Below are 18588 nucleotides of genomic sequence, written 5' to 3'. Positions count from 1 at the left end.
AGGCTGTGCTTAGGGGTCACTGAAGGTCTTTGAAGTGTTAGGAGGTCGGTTCCTTAGAAAACTATACCTACCACGTTCAGTGTGGTACTCTGGCTATTCCTACTGTCTTCCACCAAGTGACTTTCCATTCCATGGGTCTTTAATTATCAATATGCAGAAGTCCTCATAAAGAAATAGGTTTTATCTCAAGGTAGCCCCAAAATTACTTTTAAAAATGAATGCTGGCCATATTTACAAACTATCATCTACTGCTCTCTGGTTTAGTTTGTTTGTTTTTTTCTACTTTGTGAAATTATTCAAGTATATGATATAACGTTTAAATTGTCTTTGTAAAACCTTAGCACTAGCCTGCCTAATTCTTAGGAGTAACTAAAATAAACATGCCAAGTATGGATGTCACTCATATGGGACTGCACCCTCCATAGTTTACTCCCTTTCATGTGTCTCTTAAGTATATTTCTGTTATCCTATACCTTCAGTTAGTTTTTATCCTCTCATGTATGTCATGTTGTAGAAATTTCTTTTAAGGAAACCAGATTTGGACCATTATGGTACAGGGTTCAGTTTTACTCATTAAGTGAATTTAAAAAAATAACTAGACTGCATGTGGAAGTTAAAAGACAAAATTTGTTCGATATTTGTGAGGCATATTCATAACCTGTCTTCTTTAAAATGATTTTTTTTACAGTAATAAAGCATTCTGAATTTGAGTTAAAAAAAACCCTCATAGGGATTCCCGGGTGGCTCAGCGGTTTGGCACCTGCCTTCAGCCCAGGGCGTGATTCTGGAGACCAGGGATCGAGTCCCGCATCGGGCTCCCTGCATGGAGCCTGCTTCTCCCTCTGCTTGTGTCTCTCCCTCTCTCTATCTGAGTCTCTCATGAATAAATAAAAAAAAAAATCTTTTTAAAATAAATAAATAAATAAAATAAAAAACCAAAAACCCTTCATAGTCTATAAGAAACACTTGCATAGAAATGCTTCCTGATGTAAGTAACATACTTAGTTTTTGTTAGTTTCAGTGGCAAGTAGTTGGCTAACAAAGCCTGGAAGACAACCTTTTGTTTTAACTAAAGATGCAATTTTTTTTAAATATACAGATTCATTCTAACAAATTACATTGGCCTGTTTTAGGGTGACTGTTTAATATATCCGATGGCTCTCTTTAAAAGAAAACATACAAAAAAACTGTCCCTTAACTTTTGGCAAAGCATCTGGTTTCTACCCTAAGCCTTTTTATTCCCCTTAACGTTGTTTATTAAGGGTCTCTAATGTGAGGGGAAAAACAAGGTATCTTTGGGGAAAAGACGCTACAGGAGAGTTGAAACCAGAATCCCATCCAAGCAATTATAAATACAGGAGAAAAAAATATTTTCATTATGCGCGGGAATGGGGGTGGGGCAAGGCCGCCTCGCCTATACGGACACATTATCTCAAGGGAAAGAAAGAAATTGAAGTCTAAGAATTTTTTCCCTTAATTGATTATGAGTCTTTAGATTCAGCATGTTAAAAGATGTTCCTGACACCCAATTAGTATGAATTAGCATCGTAATTTTAACAATTGTAATAAATCATCATAAAAATAATATGTTTATGAAGTTTCAAATGTAGAGATTGGTGATAATAGTTCATGGCTTATGGACATTATTGTGGAGCACCCAACATCATAGAACCACAACTTGTAATTTGAGTAGAAAAAAAACTTCAGCAAGCTAGTTACACAGTAACTGGTTTCATTATCTAAGGTTAACTTTGTTACATTTTACAATTAAATGGCTCCTCCCCGTATCCTTTATGAAGTTTTCCCAAATAACTGCCTGAAGCAGCTGTCTGTTTAGCGTGGAAGCAATATCCTGTTCTGAAGAAGCAACAGGATTATCGAAGGCTTTTCAATACTAGTACACTTCTTACTGTTGACACCAAGACTGACTCCTGGTGTGGTTGGGAGCCCACTTTAGGATCCACCCCCTCCCCTGGAAATTCTGAACTGTTGGCTTCTCCCAAGTCCTGACTTGGGTTTGTATGTTTGTATGTTTGTTGCTGCTGTTGTGCGTTCTCACTTCAGGAGTCCTCCAGGGGTTTCGACCTGTGGTTTTTGAAACGGCAAGTGTCACTTGGGTACAGGCAACGGCCTTTCTCTCAGGACAGCATTTTCAGAGCCTGACCCGTAGCCTAACATGACTTAGTCGGGTCTTGGCAGGGCTGTTGGCTTGCTTCGCAGGGCCCCGCGTGGCCTGGACCCTGGGACCCCTCCTGGCCTGTGCGGGCCCGGGGAGATCCCCAGGTCGCTGCCGGGCGCGCCCCCTCGCGGCTGTGCCTGCGCCTCTTCTCGGAGCTGGAGAGGAGTGGACGTGCCCCGGGCTTGCTTGCTTACCCGGCCTGACACCGCCTTCTTCTGGGGAAGCTCACCCATCGAGTCGTGGAAGAGTTGTCAAATGATGTATTTGCGCTTACTTGATTTTTCACACTCGTGGGATTTTAAACGTCTGTATGGACGCGTGGCGTTGGGAGGGTGTTTTTAACTTTTTATTATGGAAAATTCCAAACACTCGAAAAGTCGAGTGTAACGCATCCCCTTGTACTTATTACCCGGTTTCAGTAGTTGTCGACGTTTTTGTCGATTTTATTTCATCTCCATGGCCGGTTTTTTGTTTGTTTGTTTGTTTGTTTCTAGAGCATTTTAAAGCAAGTCCAGGCATCATGTATTGGTTATGTTTTTGTTCAACTTAGGAATCTGTATATTTCTGCTTAGTCTTTTATTTTAAGGGTGCGGTGCTTTTAGCCAGAATCCCCAGGTAAAATAAACTAAATAGTTAGCATTTCCCCTGTCTTTGGAAGAAGGTGACCGGTGTCCCCAGCTTCTTCAGGGCTAGCTTAGAACCTAAAATGCCCAGCTGGTAGAGGAACCAATAAGGAGGCTATTAGAAACCCTTTATACTACTGAACAGTTACATTCTGAAAAGACCATTTTTCTTTCCAGATGTTTATTAGCAAGGCCATAATATATTCCAAAGAAATATTTACTTGAAACATTCTCTCCCAGAATTTGAGTCTGTTTTGCCTGCTAAACGCAGTTAGTTGTCCAGGTTTAAATTTCTGCCTTTTTTTTTTTTTTTCCCAAGAGAAAAGATTATATTTGACAAACCAACTGTGTCTGAAACTGTCCCCCGTTTCACGGAAGTTTGGAAGTAAAACTCCTGAGAGGGAAAGCTGGAGTTTCTTAAAATGTGGACTTCAGAAGACATTCATTCGCAGACAGTAAAAGTTTTTTGTTTTTATGTTTTTCAATTTAGTTACAGGCGGACTCCCTGGCCGGGTCTGGGTTTTATCTCTAGGCTTTAAGGTGCTGTCGAGAAAGCAGAGAGATCTGTTGCCTGGGTCCCCAAGGCAGTGCAGTGGGGGGGGCGGTGTCCCCCCAGACCCCCCCCCCCCCCAGACCCCAGCGCAGCGGGCAGAGCCGGAGGAGGCGCCGCGGCAAACAGTGGTGTCGGGTTACAGCTTCAGAATAGCGCCCGAGCGCGCCTAACTGGCTTCATCTAGTGACTGGCTTCATAATTACATTGCTGATTTGTTAGGGAAGGCTTTGTCTTACTTACCAATTAGCATGGATGTTACTGCAGGGACCTCATCCTGGATGAGCTTCGGTTGGATTTTTTTTTTTTTTTGCTCTGTTTAAAACACACACACACACACACACACACACACACAGACACACACACAGACAAAGCAAAACCCCTTCCCAGTGCGGGCAGCTTTAGGGGTTCTGTTACTGACACTGTCCCCTGTCCTCTGGGAGTTCTGGCCCTGCCTGTAATAATCAGAGAGGCTTGCTCCCCTTTGGAATTTTGCCCCTGTTTCCGCCACTCCCCGAGGCCAGAGGCAGTCACTTTGGGGTCTGAAGGCCGCCTTTGGGAGGGCTGGTTCCGCCCAGTCTCCCCCACCCACGCCACCACCCACCCCGAGCTGGGGGTTCTGTTACCACCTCCAGGAGCAGCGAGGCGCTCGGCACAGCCGTGGGTGGCAGCCCTTGGAGGACTGGGCCTGTTCCTGGTTTCCGTGATCCTGTCCGCCTGCCCCCGCCACCCCTCAACCTATCGCGTCCTTTATAGGGTGGCCTTTTTGCTTTTTGTTTCTGGGTGTGTTCTGTTGTTACTTGGGGGAGGGAGGGTGTTAAAAAGTGTAGACATTATCAGGTTTCTGAGTCCTGTGTGTTTTTTAAGGTGTACTATTTTGCCAGTGTAAAAAGTTGTCTAAGCAAGTGTGGGCACCCCCCCCCCCCCCCGTTGGATCCGGCTTTTCCATCCTGGGAGTTGCTGTGTGACAGTCTGACAGGAGAACCATTTCTCAGAGTTGTGCCCTGTGGCCGGTGGGAGGTGTCCTTTCTTAGGCACAGAAGTTCTCTGTTTGGACCACCTCAAACACAGGACCCAGAATGCATCTTAAGGCAAGTATATGGGGGGAGGAGAAGAGAAATGAGAATATTCCGTGCTCAGAAGTTGTCTCTGAGCCATTTCTCTGGCGAGCCTCTCTTTGGGTCTTGGTCGACTGTCACACGCACGCACAATGATTTTTGCCAAGGGCACTCCTTCCTTCTACTACTACCCCCAAAAGAAACTGAAAGAATGTGTGTGTTTCCACTTAAAGGGCTGTCTGTGGGTTTTGGCAGCACAGGATGTCAGATGAGGAAATAGCCCCTGCTAGCCTTTCCGAAGACACTTGTCACACATTTTGTTTTAGGTTCTTGTTTTCTTCAGATGAAGTTGATCTATGAGATCAAACCATGGTTCTGAATTGTTGGCATCACTGTAAATGTCTCGTTTTTATGATTTTTAGCGTCAGCTTTGGTACCTCTGTACCCTTCAGCAACCAGCGGTCACATTGCAGGGTACAGTTGAAGAGATTAGGGATATGGCTTCCAAAGCTCCCCTTTGAACTGGGAGCCTTTTTCTCGAGAGCTATTAACTCGTATTTTTAAAACATGTTTTTTTGTTTTTTTATTTATGGTAGTCACTCACAGAGAAAGAGAGAGAGGCAGAGGGAGAAGCAGGCTCCATGCACCGGGAGCCCGATGTGGGATTTGATCCCGGGTCTCCAGGATCGTGCCCTGGGCCAAAGGCAGGTGCCAAACCGCTGCGCCACACAGGGATCCCTAAAACATGTTTTTTGAAAGTATAGCATGCACACGAACACACGCACAGACCCCAAGTGTGCAGGCTGGTGACCGGCCCCCCAGGAGCAATGCCCCCCCGCCCCACCTACCCTTCCCTGACTGCAGACATCATGGCTTAGCTCTGCCTCCTTAACTGACTTTTAAAACAACATGTCAATCGTGAAGCCTGCTAACACTCCTGAGAAGGGAAAACACTGGATTTCTAGTTTTTATTTACTAGTCAAAAAGAAATTGGAACAGGCTCTTGAAAACGCACACAAGGTATGAACCAGTTCGGCCTTGAGGTGTTTTGAAGAAATGATCTACATCCCTTTTGGACCAGCACATAGTCAGAAAGTCAGCCCTCCTGGTGGGCTGAGGAGACTTCCCATTCAGGGCCACACAGGACAGGACCAGGGATGCTGCGGGGGGGGGGGGGGGGGGCTGGGGGCTGGGGCCTGTCCCTAGGAGTGCTGTGGAAAGCCTGCAGGTTAAAGCAACGGGTTGTTGGGAGGGTGGGGATGTGGGTGGGTGACAGAGGCGATAGTTTGCAAAAGTAGATTTAATTTTTTTTTTTAAGATTTTATTTATTCATGTGAGATCCACAGAGAGAGGCAGAGACACAGGCAGAGGGAGAAGCAGGCTCCATGCATGGAACCTGATGTGGAACTTGATCCTGGGACTCCAGGATCACGCCCTGGACCCAAGGCAGGCACTAAACTGCTGAGCCACCCAGGCGTCCCTAGATTTAATAGTCTTGATTTAAATATAATACTTATGTTTGACAGTTCAAATAGCATTAAAGGAGAGGGTTTTTTTTTTTTTTTAATTTTAAGGCACAGCTTTTAAAAAGTTGAAAAACATGGAGTTAAAGAGAACTTTCTTTCTTTTCTTTCTTTCTTTCTTTCTTTCTTTCTTTCTTTCTTTCTTTCTTTCTTTCTTTCGAGTTTGCATTTTTTCCTTAATGCCTTAACAATTCAAAAGCTATGAAACGTCAGCCTTTTAACACATGGGTAACACAGAGGTACTGTTTCAGTTCCGTTTTGGACACTGGGGTTAAGGCCTCACTGGCTTATACTCTGAGATCACAGCAAGAAGAATCTGGGTCCCACTGAGCCAGTGGGATCTGATGCATTAGGCTGAGAAGCTGGGCTTTACCATTAAAGTTAAGCTGAAGACCCTTTAATTCTGCATAGGCTTTTTTTTTTTTAATGTCAGTTGCCATTGCAAAGGCACTGTTCATTTCTTTTTTTTTCCTTACTTGCTTAGACACAAATAGGGAAGACCTTTGGACTCAAGATTAATTGGGTAAAAATATCCACAGGCTTAAACATGAAATGGCCAGATGGGGAAAAGAGGTGGTTGTGGTTCTCAAAATAGGGTCCCCAGACCAGCATTACTTGTAAACCTGGAAATACAGATTCTTGGGTCCCACACTAGATGTGCTAGATGAGAATCTTAGCGGCAAGGGGGCCAGCATTCTGTGTTACAAGCCCTTCGGGTGGGTCAGATGCTCCCCATGTCCGAGAAGTGTGACAGGCATTCATTCACGAGACAGCCTTCTGAGAGCTAAGGTTTCCCTGCCCACCCGACGTGCCTCAGTCCAGCCAAGTTGCCTTACGAGGTCCCACCCCGTACAGCTGTCACCTGGGAGGTCTGTTCAGTTCTCCTCCTCCTCAGACCCTCCCTCCCATGCACAGTTCACACTCAGGGAAAGACACACACATCTCTGTCTCTGCCTTACAGTTCTCTGGCTGTCCTTCAGAGGCTTTCCTCATTCTTTCCATTTACCATTCATTTAGCCAGGGATTGTTTTTTTTTAAGATTTTATTTATTCATGAGAGACACACAGAGAGGCAGAGACACAGGCAGAGGGAGAAGCAGGCTCCATGAGGGAGCCCGACGTGGGCCTCGATCCCGGGACCCCGGGGTCATGCCCTGAGCTGAAGGCAGATGCTCAACCACTGAGCCACCCAGGTGTCCCTGGTCAGGATTTATTTATGGGGCGTCTTCTGTGTGTGTTGGGGACTGCCCTGTCCTGAGAATCCAGAGATGAATGCAACGGAGTCTGCCCTCATAGAGCTTACCATCTGGAGTAGGAAACAGGCATTATGAGGCAGTCCCGCCTTAAATTTAAATCTCAAATCCTATCTCCAAAAGTCTTTCCTATCACCCCAGCCCATAATAACCTTGCTATGGATGTCACTCAGAATCTGGAAGTGCAGGGGTACCTGGGTAGCTCAGTCTCAGGTAAGGAGGCTACTTTTGATTGCTGATTCCAGGGCTCCTCCAGTTGTGATCTCAGGGTCCTGGGATCAGCCCCACCTCACTCCAGGGTCAGTGGGAGTCTGAAGATTCTCTCCCTCCCGCTTCTCTCTCTCTCTTTCTCATAGTTCAAAAGAGTTTAAATTCTTAATAAATATATACCATAGTAAATATAGAACTTTGAATTTTTTTTAAGAACTTTAACTTTTGGGATCCCTGGGTGGCGCAAGCGGTTTGGCGCCTGCCTTTGGCCCAGGGCGCGATCCTGGAGACCCGGGATCGAATCCCATGTCGGGCTTCCGGTGCATGGAGCCTGCTTCTCCCTCTGCCTGTGTCGCTCTCTCTCTCTCTCTCTCTGTGACTATCATAAATAAATTAAAAAAAAATTTAAAAAAAAAACTTTAACTTTTAAAAAGGTGAAAGTAGTTTGATACTGTTGAGTTACAGAGTTAAGGGCTGAATAATAACGTTATCCTCTCTCTCTCTCTCTCTCTCTCTCTCTCAAATAAGTAAATAAATAAAATCTGGAAGTGCAAACCAGAGTGAGGTAAAATCAGCCCCTGTGTTTCTGGTCCTCCTTCTTCCGAAGACTGCCCTAGTGACCCTTTGTTACTTTTGATCTTCTGCCCAGGCAGATTGTAGCTTTTGAGGGCAGGGTCCTTTCTGGTGAAAGCTGTGCAACTGAAAGCCAGGTTTGGTGTACAGAATTGTATTCAGTATTAAACTTCCTAGAAAACCCCAAAGAGACATTTTCATTTATGTTGGTACTCAAGAATTTCACTCTTTATTTTCAAAACTTAGTTTGCTGTAGTGAATACTTGCTAAAATTTACGTTAAGAGAATCAGTACGCTAGAAGTTTGTTTCTAACAGGTTTATTGGAAAGAAGGGTGTTTTATCTCAAGAAGCTTATATTAAGAACCACCGGATATCCAAGAGAAGAGTGCCTGTGGTTGGCTTTCGGCTCCTTTGGAGGGGCAGAAAAGGGAGGAAGCAGCCACCTCCTTCCTCCATGTGAGGAGGCCTCTATCTAACAAGCCCTCAAGTTCTAGGGTTGGTCTTGGATCTTTGAAAACTTGGGTAGAAGACATGCGCTTTGGGCTTAAGTCCTCACAAGCCAAGAGAGGAGACAAAGAGGGGGGTCAGGGCTCTGGATGGCCTAGAAGCCACACTTGTCACAAGCCCCTCCTTTCAGTGGACGGCAGGCCCCTTGGCAGGCCCCTTGTCCCCAGCCGGAGCCTCTGAGGCAGGAACAGCAGAACACCCCCTGCCCCAGGGTTCCCTTAAATGAGCCCCAGCTACTGCTTCATCTTCAAGCTGCAGCCTAGTGAGGCCTTTTAAAAGGTCACGTGCGTCTCCACTAGGCGTGCTTTCAAGAGCTATTGTTATTTTCTTAGCGTGCCTGGGGAAAGAGGCTTCTGAGGAGCTGCTGACCCTGGCTTTGGCCAGCCCAGTTCCAGGCCCAGAGACACCATTTGGCTTTGCCCTCAGGTTCTTGAGTGGCTTGTCTCGTCTTCTTTGAAGCGTGCCCTGCTCCAGAAGGTGGCCATTAACACCCTTACTGCGCTGCGAGTGAGAGTTCTCAAAACCTCCCACTCCAGGAGCTGGAGGCCTCCTCTGAACGTGGTCAGTGGGAAGACGGGACTCAGACGATGTGCTAAAGCAAACTCTGAAAAAACTTTGACCTTTAACAAAATTTCTTTTTAATTTAAAGTCTTTAAGGGAAAACGTGGGGCTGATTTTATTACATTGTTGCATTTTCTTCCTTTTGATAACAATGTAGATAGAATCAGGAATAGGAATCAGGATCGTGTGTGTTTTGCAATCTCACTGGGTGTGTGGAGCCAGTTTTGCCTCATAAAATGCTATAGAGAAATGAAGGCAAACCTGCTTTGAGACACACTGTATCATGGGTTCTTATTTACACACTTGAAAAGCATCCAAGGTTCGATTTGTCTATCCTGCTTACGAGGGTCCTCCACCTTCCCCTTCCAGCATTACAACATCTTACCAGGCTGTTCCTAAATCATTAGGATTATCACAGCTATGACCAGCTGGATCATTCTACTTGGAAATTAAGTGCTTCTCACTTTGAAATCTCGTCCAAAATATTGCCACCCGTCTCCTTCAGCTGTGGGAGTTCTGCTAAATGCCCATAGTACTGTATGCTTGGTAAATATTCGAGTTTTATTGATTCAGTAATTATTTCTAGAGAAGTAAGTAATCCTTGCTGAGAAAGTTATTAAGAAAGTATTGTTTATCCTGGCACCAATTCTTCAAAAAAGACAATCCTGTATCGATGACTAAAAGGAAAGTCTTTGCTGTAATTTGTTGTTAGTTGTTTGTTATTTGTTTTTGGTTTACATTTGGGGACAGTGCTTCTCAAACTTTCTGTGATAAAGGATCATCTTGTTTTTTCCTCCTTCATATAGATGAATACTTTAGTAAAACATAAAAATACTTATTAGAGAAGTGAAATCAAAGTACAAAGACAAAAACAGAAGCCCCATTTTAGAAATTAGATATACAGATATACAATTATTCTGTAAATTTGCTGTAAAAGTTTCTAAATAACACAGTATCTCTGTTTAACTCGTCAGGGGCAACAGTTCCCAGACTGGCACCTTCCACAGACCACACTTTGAGAAACACTGTTTTAGAGTGTATTTGTATGCATATGTGTACTGTTGCACAGGTTTACATGTATCAGGTGCGATTACCTATAACCAGTAACATAGACCATTTAATAGCCTTATAATGAGAATTACACATGCTCAGTGAGCTCTTTGGCAAAAACGGAATTTTCCTAGAAGTGAGTATTTTAAAGGTTAAATTTTAAGCAGATACAAATAGTATAACTTTCAAAACACAGTCGTCCAGTAACACTTCTAAGGCATAAAGGAAAAAGTGTTTTGTAACGTGAAATGGAATCACCTCCTCTCTGATTCACAATCAAGTTTAAATGAGCAGAGATACTTTAGATAGGAAATGTTCTATGCAAAGTATATATACAAATGAGACTTTTTAGCACTAAACAGTAGGAAATGTTTTTGTCATGTGGAGCAGATTATTACTAGCGTATCCTCCTTGCCTCAGAGAACAGTATGGGACAGGTCTTTGGTCCTTGTGATTGACATCCATTTTCTTAATGTTTACATAAGGCAGAGTGTTTCATACAAGTAACTGTCATTCTTTATGAACGTTAACAAATTCGCAAGCTGATTCTGACGTTGATGGGTTGCGGCTGTCTCTCTCTCCCGGGGACTGAGGCACGTGAAGGCAGTGACTACTGCAAGTGGAACTCGTGTGTCCTGTGACCCACTTGCATGTTTGTCCGCCTTGGAGGGATGGGGGGGTGTGGCATGGTCTTCCTTAACAAAGTGTTGCAAGGAAGATCTGTGAGGTTTTATTATGGTTAGCTTTATTCCTTTAGGATGAGACTCAACTCAAAATGCTAATGAGGTGTAGGAGATGATATTCAGCCCCTTGAAGACCAGGCTTTATTCATTGGCAGGACTACCCACTTTCTGGCAGAGTGCCCACGACAGCGTAGATGCAGAATGAGTAAACAAATATAAAGACTGAATGAGGCTCCATCAAAATCAGCTGAAGCAATTCAGTAAAAGGCAAGTCGCTTTTAGAAGAAAAATTGGATAAGTACAAACTACTTGTATATGAAGATATCAGTGAGTGGCACCCAGGAGAGGATTAACACTCGCCTGTGGGTAAGTGCTGCAGACGGGCTGGGGGAGCAAGCACAGGCCCGGCTTAATGAGAACCACGTCTTCTGGTCTGGACAGCAGGAGAACAACTTTCCTGATTAAATGGTCAGAAAGTGAGGTCTGTGAGGCAAAGGCCAGTGAGCTTGCAGTTGTACTGAAACAGAACTAAACAGAACAGTAGTTGTTCTGTTTAGACGGTAGAAGTTCTGAAAGGAAGGAACACCCTCCAGAAGGTGCAGCCGGCCGAGGGAGTCCTCAGTAAGGCCAGAGCAGGCAAGGAGGCGGCGCGGCAGGTGAGGCAGGGCAGGTGTTAAAACTCACGCCATTCCCAAATGTCAAGGTCTGAGATACGAGGTGGTTGGCTCTTTTCCGAAGCACGTGTGTATCTGTGGAATCACAGTAGGTATTTCGTTATGAAATGTCTCACGTACTCAAACAGCAGGTCTTATAATCAGAACAAATTACTTTTAAATTCGTGCGGTGGCAGTCAGACGTTAACTGTACGCAATCAAATTGAGCCACTGGCGCTTGGGCTGGGACAGCCACATTCCTCCACTTTATTCTGGGCTGAGAAGCGGTGGCCGCTCCATCACTGTGGTCACTTAACACAGGCCGGGTGCTACGCCACATGTCACCCAACAGGCAGAAAAGCTCTGTGCACCCTGAGGAAGGAAAAGACGTTTTGCAAAGCACACAGGGTTCTAGCAAAATTGTGTGCGCCCTCCTCTCCCCCCACCCCCTTCTCCACCTTGGTCCTTTTAATCCTTCGAGATGTGTTCAAGCTGTAATCTGGGACACCTTTATCTGTTAGGTCATAGCATTGTAGGTGTTTTCTTGGGCGTTAAAAATAAATCTGTTTGGGGGAGGGAAGCTGAACCTGCATGGTAATGTTAGGCAGGCGAACGCACGCGCACGAGTGGAGAAAGTCGAAATCATGGTTTCCATGGTAACGTTTAACTTGTCCGTGTCGTACACATTTCTCAAGAAATACATTCACCAGACTACCTAGTGATAAAAATTGCTCCACCAGCATACAAAGGTAGATTTCCCAATGCTCTGGCATTCCAACACACACACCCCGGCCCTGACCCGCCAGTTCGTGTCTTCTCACCAACCTGGGGCAAGCACCTGAAGTCCAAGCCCTGAACCCCGAAATCGGCGTCCCTTTTAGGGCAGAAAATGAGTTTCCGTGTGGTTGATGCCGCTCCCTTTCCTTTCTCCTCTGCAGATATATGTTGGGGAAAGGGGAAAAACGGAAGTTTGACGAGCATGAAGATGGGCTGGAAGGCAAAATCCTGGCTCCCTCCGACGGTCCGTCCAAGGTGTCCTACACCTTACAGCGCCAGACTATCTTCAACATTTCCCTTATGAAGCTCTACAACCACAGGCCCCTCACGGAGCCCAGCCTGCAAAAGACCGTTCTCATCAACAACATGCTGCGGCGCATCCAGGAGGAGCTCAAGCAGGAGGGCAGCCTGCGGCCCGCGCTCGCCGCCGCCGCCGCCGCCGCCGCGCCCGCGCCCCCGCCCCCGCCCCCGCCCGGCCCGCTGAGCGACAGCTACCGGGAGGCGCCGCCCGCGCTCAGCGCCCCGGCCCCGCCCCCGGCCCCGGCCGCGGCCCCGCCCCCGCCGGCCGGCGGCGACCCCGGAAGCACTACGCCCCTGGACGCCTGCCTCACGCCCGCCTCGCTGCTCGAGGACGACGACGACGGCACGTTTTGCACTTCCCCGGCCGCGCCGCCCGCGGCTCCCCTCAGACTGCCGGCCCCCGCGCCGCCGCCGCCCCCGCCCCCGCCCCCGCCGCCGCCGCCCGAGAAGGACAGCTTCGCCTCCGCGCTGGACGAGATCGAGGAGCTGTGCCCCACACCTACCTCCCCCGGGGCCGCGGCGGCGGCGGGGCCCGACGGCTCCAGGGGCGGCGCGGCCGCCAAGCCCGACGACCCGAAGCTCATGGACCCTCTGCCCGGGAACTTTGAGATCACGACGTCCACGGGCTTCCTGACGGACCTGACCCTGGACGACATCCTGTTCGCCGACATCGACACGTCCATGTACGACTTCGACCCCTGCACGTCGGCGGCGGGGACGGCCTCCAAGATGGCGCCGGTGTCGGTGTCGGCGGACGACCTCCTCAAGACGCTGGCCCCGTACAGCAGCCAGCCGGTCGCCCCGAGTCAGCCTTTCAAGATGGACCTCACGGAGCTGGACCACATCATGGAGGTGCTGGTCGGCTCCTGAGGGCCCCGCGGACCGGCGTCCCCGCGCCCCGCCCGCCCGCCCGGCGGCGGCGGCGGCGGCGGCGTGCACCCTCAGCTCTCCGCACTGCGCATGCGCCCTTGCTTGCCTTTTCCAGAGAAGATCGTTTTACACGAGGATCACACTAGTTTGTTTTTGGGGTATTTTTTTGTTTGTTTGTTTCTTTTTCTTTTCTTTCTTTCTTTCTTTTTCTTTTTCTTTCTTTCTTTTTTTTTTTTTTTTTGCTTTGAGCAGAGTTGGAGTGCCTTCATCCACGTAGGACCACTTTCAATACGCCGTTTCGAGTGGTTCCCAGAGACCTACCTGCCCTGGAATAGGAAGGAACACCTTTGAAGACCACGTGGCTATGCCGAATGACAAAAAATAAACAGTTCAAGTGAAGCACAAGGAAGAAGTTGGAAAAGCTGTAAATTGCATGTGCATATTTGTCTATTTTTTCTATAAGTTTTATTGCAAGAGGTAAAAAGAGAAAAAATATATATATATATTATTTAGATAATCTCAGTACCTTTTCTGGCATTTTTCGCCCTGTATAGGTTGACTTGGCAATTCAGCCTTTTTAGAGGCATTAACTACTCCTCCTAAGTGTTGCATTTACATGGCTGTTTAGAAACTGCTGCCCAAATTTATTTTATATTTTTGTACAGATTCTGCAGTTTATGATATTGTTTTTCTAAAAACAAATGCTGTTTATACATATGAGATAGCTATTTTGATAGGATTTGCTCACATAGTTCCTGCAAAACTTCAGATGTACAAGTTGCACTTGTACTTTTATAGAGTTGTAATGTTTTATATGTGTTTGGTGCAAAGAAAATTGGATCAAATTAATCCGCAGTCAATGTCCCCAAATGCAAACACACACACACACACACACACACACACACACACACACACACACTGCTTTAAGAAAGGGCCAGGCGATGCATCACACCCAAATCCCACAGGCGGACCGACCCCCTGGCATGAACACCCGCCAGCACTGTGACTTCCAAAGCCAGAGCCATATCCGCTCATCAAACTTGCATTAAGCAGTTGGCGGGAGATGGCCTTGGAGCTCAGGAGAGAGGGGGGTTGAAGTGATGGTTCTCTTTAGCTCCCTCTCTCCAGGGGAAGGCTACCGAATACTCACCGTATTTATGCCAAGTTTGTGCTTTTAATTGTTCTTATTTTTTTAGACAGAAACCCAGATCTTTCCCTTTTGGCATAATTTTTACAATGACCTGAAATTTTACATGAGAACAAAATTTTCTGAAAAGAAACCGACCTCTTTGTGGAACTAAACCCTGTTTGCAATGCTTAGGGCTCGCAAGGAAGAAACTACCCCAGAAGGCATCCATCCACTGTGTTGCTCAATTGTCTTTTCCAGCTTCCCTTCCCTAGAGCTTTTTGTTCCCTCTGTTGCTAAGTGCTGAAAATGGCATCCTGATGATCACCACAGTGAGCTCAGCTCACCTCAGCCCGGCCAGGGATGCTGTCTTGTAACATCCGTTGGCTCTTGAACCTGGAGTTGGTACCATTATGTCACAGCTTCCAGTCTGGTTGCTTCCTTGAATCAACCGCTTCAACTACACTTTACAAGGCTGTTTTACCCAAATACACAGACAGGACTTTCTATGCATGTTCCTCCTCCTTCCCCCTGCCTCCCCTCCTCCCCTCCACCCCACCCTCCACCCCCACCCCCACCCCCAGGACACTTGAGAAGTAGCTTTTTATTCCTAGCGGTGTACATTTAATTTTAAAACATTTGCAATGTATCATGCTTGTTGCCGAAATTGTTGATGGCCTTTTCGTTTCAGTTTTTTTTTTTTCTTTCTTCCAATGGTACTTTAGCTGGTTACAACCTTATATTGTTGAAATGCAGATGGCTTCTTTAGGAATAACTTTTATATTTATTTAAGAATTTTTAAATTATGGGATTTGTGTTGTTGTTGTCTTTGTTGTTGGTCATTTGTCAATATTCAGTCACCAATTCTGCTCACTTCTTGCCATGGATAAAATCGAGTCTTTCTGGCCAATTAAAATAAGACAGCTTTATAAAATGGCACTTTAAACAAGCCATAGATAGTTTTATTTTTATAATGCACATGGCAAAGCAAATACATTTGTGATGAAGGAACTGTTCACTTAAGCAAAAGATTTGCGTGTGATAGGATTAAATTTTTCTATAATCAAATTTACTCCCCCCCCCCCATTTGAATGTGTTTTTAAAGGCTGTCAACTCAGAGCAGTGAGAAACAGATCAAATTGCACTTGTTCTCCTACAAGCAGCCTCCACCTGGGCACCTCTCACTGCTGCAGATGTGTCATTTCCTTTGACAGGACCAGGGACCATACAGTTAGGGTGAGGGTGGTTGAGATGCTTCCGTGTCACTGTGCCTGTCCATTTTAAGAGCTTCCTTTTCCTGTGGAGAACAAGTCCGCCCAGACACCATCCTTCTGATAACCCGGCAAAGTCCCCACATGCCGCACACACATACGTACGTACACAGACACAATAGTGTTGATTATTCTGAACAATAACAGGGCAAGGCGGTTGATTTGCCATTGTTAAAAACTGATTTACAGTAACTTAGAACAACTGTACTTTGGTTGGATTAGCAAATCGTGTGTTTAAACAAATCCCATATGTTGGGCAACAGTTCAAATAAGCACAGCAAAGTGTTGCCCAAACATGGTTCTCTGACTCTCTCATATTTGTAAGGCTGGGCTTCAAAATCAAAACAAAACCCCCCAACAACAGCAGGCAAGTGCTGGACACCCTTGTCATAGATGCTCGATATTCCAGGTCTGTTGAGGAAGACATGGGAAATTAGTGGCCCATCTTACGAAGAACAAAAACATCAAGCGTCCAAGTTATCTTTGTCTTATTTTTTTCAAAGCGATGTCCCAATGGGGAAGAATGCGGGCCTGGGTGTGATCTCCAAGCCCCAGTTTGAGTGTTGGGATGCGCTTCCAGACGCCACCTGGCTGTAGTGCCTTCCCCCTTTCTAAAGGACATGGTGTGGCATTTAGAGTCAGGCAGGCGGTTTGAGGTGCCTTTATGAGAAAGACGTGCTGGGTGGGGCTGGGAGAGGAAAATTATTGACAGTGATGTGCAATGAAATGACAAGATGAGAGCAGAATAATAAGAGCTTTGAATTTGAAGTGATTTTTTTCATAAGTTATTTATTCCTTTTTTTTTCTGTGTAAATATATTTATTTTACTGTGGAGCTCTAACAACATCTGGATCGTACCATGTGCAGAATGTATGGTAGGAATGTATTCATTCTCTTGTAGGAATGTCAGTCTGTGTTCAAAGGGGGTCCGAGCCAGACCCCTGGATCTTCTCATTGTATGCACCGTCCACGTTCAGTTTTATCCTCTTCTCTGTATAGGTCTATTTGAAATATGCAAAAGGTATGGATGAGGAATGTTTTAATACCTCCAAATTTTTAAGAAAATCAAGCATCAAAGGGTTGATATTTTTAAACTTTTTTTAGTAACACTTTCTCTTGATGACAGAAGGGGCAACCACACTGAGACCCTCGTTCACCCCCAAGGGTGAGAACTAGCCAGAGCCTCCACTACACCTCGAGTGTCTTTATCAATTGAGCTTTTTATTGCCATATCCCCGTGGAGTATCCCAACTGCCCTGAGGTCAATCAAGGAAAATTTCTTAAATAAATAAGCTCCAAAGAGCCAAAGTATCATCTTACAGATCGTTTTTAAAGCTTAAATTTATTAACCACCTTTGTGGTAAACAATGAATTATGAATACCACAGGGCAGCCTTCTTAAATGACAGATGTAAAAAAAACACACACACACACACACACAAAGACTCTACTTTGTGCAGCGATTGTTACCCTCTGTGTGAATTGTCTTAATTTCAAAACCTTGCTGTTACAAATTGGACCTTTATACATTTTCCGAAAATACCGAAAAGAGCATACCTAACCTGTTCTGGCTGTGAATGGTTAACTTCCTGTAACTGCCGAAGGCAGCCAGGTGTGTGCGTCCTGCTTGTGTACAGTTGTTCTCAGTGCTTCTAAGAATGAGTCTAAATGGTTCTTGAAAATTAGCCAGGATCAAATGCTATTGCAGACAAAGCCAATAAAAATTTCGGACGTGTTTTGGGGGTAACAAGTTTGGAAGAGAAGTGCAGTCCAGACAAGCAAACAAGATTTTGGAAGAGATGTACATAGTGACATGTTTGGTGCATGGTTTTTGAGGAAGGCTTTTGTCAGAAAGGAGGTGTAACCTTTCCCCCACAGACCTGAGAGCTGTGCCTTTTCTATGCAATATTACAGACGTTACATCGGAACCCAGATAGCTGTATTCACACGTAGGTTCGGGCTGTAATCTAAACAATTGGACAGATTAAATGTACATGGAAATGAGCAGTCTTACTTTTGTAGTTTTATATTATACAATAAACAGTTAAAAGATGAAGAGAGGCGTGTTTGCAGTTTGCTTCTGACTGGAGCACTACCAGCTGGGGTGTCACAGTTTGCTTGTGCGAAGGAACGGCCTGTGCTGGGGTTGGTGCTGTTGAACTTCTCAAACTCTTGGCCTCCTGGCTCCCCCCCTCCCCCACCCTTGACCCTTCTCGACCTCCTCGTTCTCACTTCTCTTTCCCAGCGGGATCTGACCCACTTGGGACTATGAAAACTGGTGTCCAGCTCCTGCCCCTCTCTCTCAGGCCCTGGTGTGAAGCGTCTGCCAGCCTTGCCATCTCACACTCACCCTGTTGCCCCTCCGGGCCTCCCTGCAGTCCCGGCCACCCCGCGCCACCACATCCGCGCTCCCGGGCTGCCTCCTTTCCATCCCGACCACAGCTTCCCTACCCCGGGCCTGCCGCTCCTTGCCTCCCATTGCCGCAGCTGCTTCCTATCTGCTGTGAGTGCCCCCGGGGTTTCTCTAACATCCTTGAGGCTGGACTTGATGTTACCAAGTACCAGTGGTTTGCCGTGTTCCTCATCTTCCAGCAGGTCCCCTTCCTGCCTGCCTTACTCACCATCATCTTCCAGAGGTTCGCGGAGGAGATGCTGGGCAACCTTTGATGGGAGTCACGGGGTCCAGCCTTGCCTGGTCCAGGCCTTCCTGGCCCACCATAGCAGCTGGTAGGGAATGGAGCTGGACCTGAGGGGCCTGTGTAATGAAGATTCCATTCAGCCAGCAGTGGAATATGTGGGGGGTTGGTGCCGGGGAGGTGTTA

At 46.2% G+C, this 18588-nt stretch overlaps 1 protein-coding gene across 5 annotated transcripts in view; it reads left to right on the top strand.

Annotated features, from left to right (window-relative positions):
• The window catches only part of SERTAD2 (SERTA domain containing 2), a 113567-nt gene extending 95745 nt beyond the window's left edge, over window positions 1-17822 (top strand). For all 5 annotated transcript variants that reach the window (XM_055328550.1, XM_055328552.1, XM_055328548.1 and 2 more), the window contains one exon: window positions 12362-17822. In XM_055328550.1, coding sequence (XP_055184525.1) covers window positions 12366-13370 — 1005 coding nt within the window. In that variant the 5' untranslated portion in view covers window positions 12362-12365 and the 3' untranslated portion in view covers window positions 13371-17822. The remainder of the gene's footprint in view (window positions 1-12361) is intronic.
• Window positions 17823-18588: the final 766 nt, after the last annotated feature.

The sequence above is a fragment of the Nyctereutes procyonoides genome, unplaced genomic scaffold (assembly GCF_905146905.1).
Source record: "Nyctereutes procyonoides isolate TBG_1078 unplaced genomic scaffold, NYPRO_anot_genome, whole genome shotgun sequence".
In the NCBI taxonomy this organism is placed as follows: Eukaryota; Metazoa; Chordata; class Mammalia; order Carnivora; family Canidae; genus Nyctereutes; species Nyctereutes procyonoides.
The sequence above is the reverse complement of the archived record's forward strand: the minus strand, read 5'-3'. Positions and strand labels throughout refer to the sequence as shown.